At 50.0% G+C, this 3,715-nt stretch overlaps 1 protein-coding gene across 1 annotated transcript in view; it reads right to left on the reverse strand.

The window, feature by feature from the left end:
* LOC112476116 (ras/Rap GTPase-activating protein SynGAP-like) overlaps window positions 1-3,715 on the reverse strand; it is a 6,846-nt gene that overhangs the window by 1,173 nt on the left and 1,958 nt on the right. The window contains exon 2 of the mRNA XM_025043696.1: window positions 2,212-2,333. Within this exon, the coding sequence (XP_024899464.1) occupies window positions 2,212-2,333 (122 nt within the window). The remainder of the gene's footprint in view (window positions 1-2,211; window positions 2,334-3,715) is intronic.

Genomic DNA, 3,715 nt, shown 5'->3' on the forward strand with positions numbered 1-3,715 from the left:
TCTTGCTGTGTCTGGGTGAATCGATTTCTCTTTCTCTTCTCTCTTCAAGTCTCTCTCCCTAATTCCCTCCCGCCCCACCCTCCTCTCTTCTCCCTCCATTTCTTTTGAAACACTCTCCAGGGAGTTCTCCCAAATCCTACTCAGCTCTTCCTGCAACCCCTCAGGAGTTTGCAACGCCCTGAATCCACATTCCCCTTGACCTTCAGTTCTTCCATTCTCCCTGCTTTCCTCTCAACCTCCCACCTCACTCGCCCCCTTCCCACCCCCCGTGCCTGTCACGGGGGTAGCAGAAACTGCATTTATAATCAGGATCCACAGCTTGTCTCCCTCCCACGCCCGGCTTGCGGCCAGACTGGGACCCAACCTCCCCACCCTCCCAGAGGGCTGGTCACCTTCCCCCACCTCATCTCCTTCCACCGCCCCCGCCCCCTCAACCTCTCTCACTTCCGTTCTTCCCTTTAGCCATTACCTCTCCCTAAGCCTCATCCCCAACTCCCCCTTCCTATTTCCTTCCTAACCTCCTCCTCTCCAGTCCTCCAATCTCCTCCACCCCCACAGGAACCACCTCCACCCCATAAGTCCCCATTCCCAGTTCCACAATTGATCTAGATCCATTTCCAGTCCCCATGGCCCTACACACTGCCCATTTTCCCAATTCTATCCCACTCTCCCACTGTCCGCACCCTTCCTACTTCACTTCTGTTGCCCCTTAGCTTGCTGGCCACCAGTTCCCTCTACCTGTCCCCATCTCTGTTATTCTTTCATTATCTTGTCCATTGTCCTCCTCCATCCTCACAACAGTCCCCACTCTTATAGGTTCCAGTTTCCCCAATTCATCCTACAGACCCCCAAACCCTTGGTCAAGACTAGCGATGACTAGTGAGTCACTCAAATGTCCCCCAATACCTAAAACTTTGAGTACCCAAACCACCTCTTCCTTTAAAGTCACCATATCCTCCCTTAGATACCTCAACTTTACTCCATGGCCAGCCATCTCTCCACATTCTCACTTGTCCCCCAGGTCCCTCAAAACTCTGGTTAACCCCAACTCCAATTCTAGACCTGCCTCACCACAACTTCCCCAATATCTTTTGGGGCACATCTCTCACCACCTCTCTGGTCTCTTAGGCTACCCTATCCAACGCCGCCCCCACCCCCCCTCCAACTTCTCACTTCTATTCTTCCCTTTGGCCATTACCTCTCCCTGAGCCTCATTCCCAACTCCCCCTTCCCATTCCCTTCTCAACCTCCCCCTCTCCAGCCCTCCACTCTCTCTAAAGTTGGTCCCCCAAATCACCCCCTGAATCACACCTCTGGACATCCACCCTTCATATTCACATCCCTTGTTTCTTCTGATGTACCCTCCACTGCTGACCCGGCTCCCAAATCTGAACCCACACTCCCCTGGCTCTCTAATCACCCTGCATGATTACCACCTCCCATAAGAACCCTCTGTTCATTTCATGTCTTTCATTCTGGCTAGTCTCTGACTCTAGCTCATTCTTCTTACTCCTTTAGACAACTTCCCATACTCTTAGTTCCTTTATCCCCAGGTGTCTCCTCCTTTATATTCCTTCCTGATGTCCCTGGCGAAAGCCCTCTCTGTCTCTCTAAACCCTGATCTCAAGTACCTTCCCAGTCTTTAAGGCTCTCTCCGCCAATATCCACTGATCTGTCATCTCTCCCAGGATCCTCCAGCTCCCTCTTTGTTCTCCAAAGCCCCTACTCTTCCCTGCCTTTTCTCTGAGTTTCTTAATTCTCCCTCCCTACACTCTGCCCCATGATGGGGAAAGGACTGGGAGTGGTGAGTGATGGGTCTTGCTCAGTGGGGGAAGAGGAGGATTGCTTTTGAGGTGATCCTTCCAAAGCAATCCCCAATTTCTTCACCCTTAAGTTCCTCTTCCTCACCCTAACCTATCCCACAATATGGGCAGATGAAAAGTGGAGGCACCCCCAAATCTTCAGAACCCCATATCCTCCCCAACACTGCACATGGCCTTCAAAGACCCCCTGGCCAAGATGAGAGAATGCTTACCCCTTTTCACATCCCAACCCAAATCTCAGTATTCACCTTCCTCCCACTGCTTGTAAACATTGCTTCTTTGTCTTCTCTGTGTTATTCCTTTACAAAGGAGGATTCTCCTTATCTTTCTCTCCATATTCTCCCCATGCTACCCAGTGGTCTTTTTCCGACCTTTCCACCCTGCTCACCTCGTCCTCATCCAGCATGAGAAGCTGGTTCCCAGAGATGATGCAGAACCGAGGGTTCCAACCAGGACGATCATATGGGGAATGAACGTATTGGGTTCGGTGCATAGGGGGTCCCCGTACATCTGGGGGACAGAGACACACAGAAATGGTAAGGGAGGCTCTATGCATTTGGGAGACAGAGGCCTAAAATGGTAGGAAGAGAGTCCACAAAGTGGGAGAAGGGGACCCCAACTGCCTTGAGGAGATCACAGAAAGGGGTGAGGCCCCTGGTAATTTTCAAGGAAAAGAAGATAAGCCTCTATATCTTAGTAAAAAGAGGGGAGGGGAATCACATCATAGGGAGCTCTGTCAACTTCAGGGAAGAAATGTGGAGGTGTGGCTTAGGAAAGGGAATTATATATTGAAAGAGAGGGTATAAGTTTGGAGGCAGAGAAAGGGGAAAGAGCTCTCCATCCACTTCGAAAAAATAAAAAGGTGAGGCCAGCAAAACTGGCAGAAGAAAAACACAGAGATGTTGGTGGCAGGTGTCCGGGAAGAGAGAGGGCATCCCAATAACTGCAGAAGACAAGAACTTGGAAAGTGGCACAACCCATCTCCAAGAGAGTAAGAGAAAAGCTACACAGCTATGGGAAAGAAGGATGGTGTAGGGGGTATAGAAATATTTGAGTCATGAAATCCTGAGAGATAAACATCTAGTGAAGAGAGGAAGTGAGGGAGCTTACCTGTTCAGAGCCAGAGACATGAGCAGGACTTCCCTCCTGCCTCTCCTCTATTCTATGCTCCTTCCTCTCCTAGCCCAAACCTGCTCATCCTTTGGGGAAAGTTCTGGTTATTCTGGTGGGGGGAAGAAGGGGCGGGATGAGTCTTGTCAGTATCTGGCTGTGGAGGGGCCAGGGCGTGAGGAGGTAAGAAATATGCCCTTGTTTGAATGGAGACTGAATTGATCTCTTCCCCTACTCCATGCTCAGAGATCAAAGATTCAGTACTGCTCTACCCACCCACCCACTTAGTCTCCATGGACAGGATGGATGCCAACTCAACAGGTTAGGAACGTTCCCAAGGCACAGTGAGGAGCTTGGGGAAGACAGACAGGAAGGAAGAATGGAAGATCAAGACCAGCGACAGAAGGGTGTCTCTCAAGACTAGAGCTGGGGATGGGGACAAAACTTCTAGAAAAGACCAGTAGACCAAGAGTGGTCCATGCTCAGAGATGCTCCCACGGTCACCCTCCCCCAACTTTGCTGTTCTTCCCATGCCCCCATCTCTGCAAACTGCCTCTCCTTTAAACCCCAATGTCACATGCCATCACAGGGACACGGGATAGGCCCTATGGAAGTAGGCGAGAAATCAAATTGGTGACATAAAAGTTATAGAAAATAGGCTTAAGGTATCAAAGTGTGAGAGAGTTTAGAGGAAGAAACATCAAATTTTGTCATCTTTACAGGATAATTAATCAGGGATATATTGTAGGAAAAGAACTGGTCTTTGAACATTGTTTCAACTG

This window comes from Pteropus alecto, unplaced genomic scaffold (genome assembly GCF_000325575.1).
Source record: "Pteropus alecto unplaced genomic scaffold, ASM32557v1 scaffold202, whole genome shotgun sequence".
Taxonomy (NCBI): domain Eukaryota; kingdom Metazoa; phylum Chordata; class Mammalia; order Chiroptera; family Pteropodidae; genus Pteropus; species Pteropus alecto.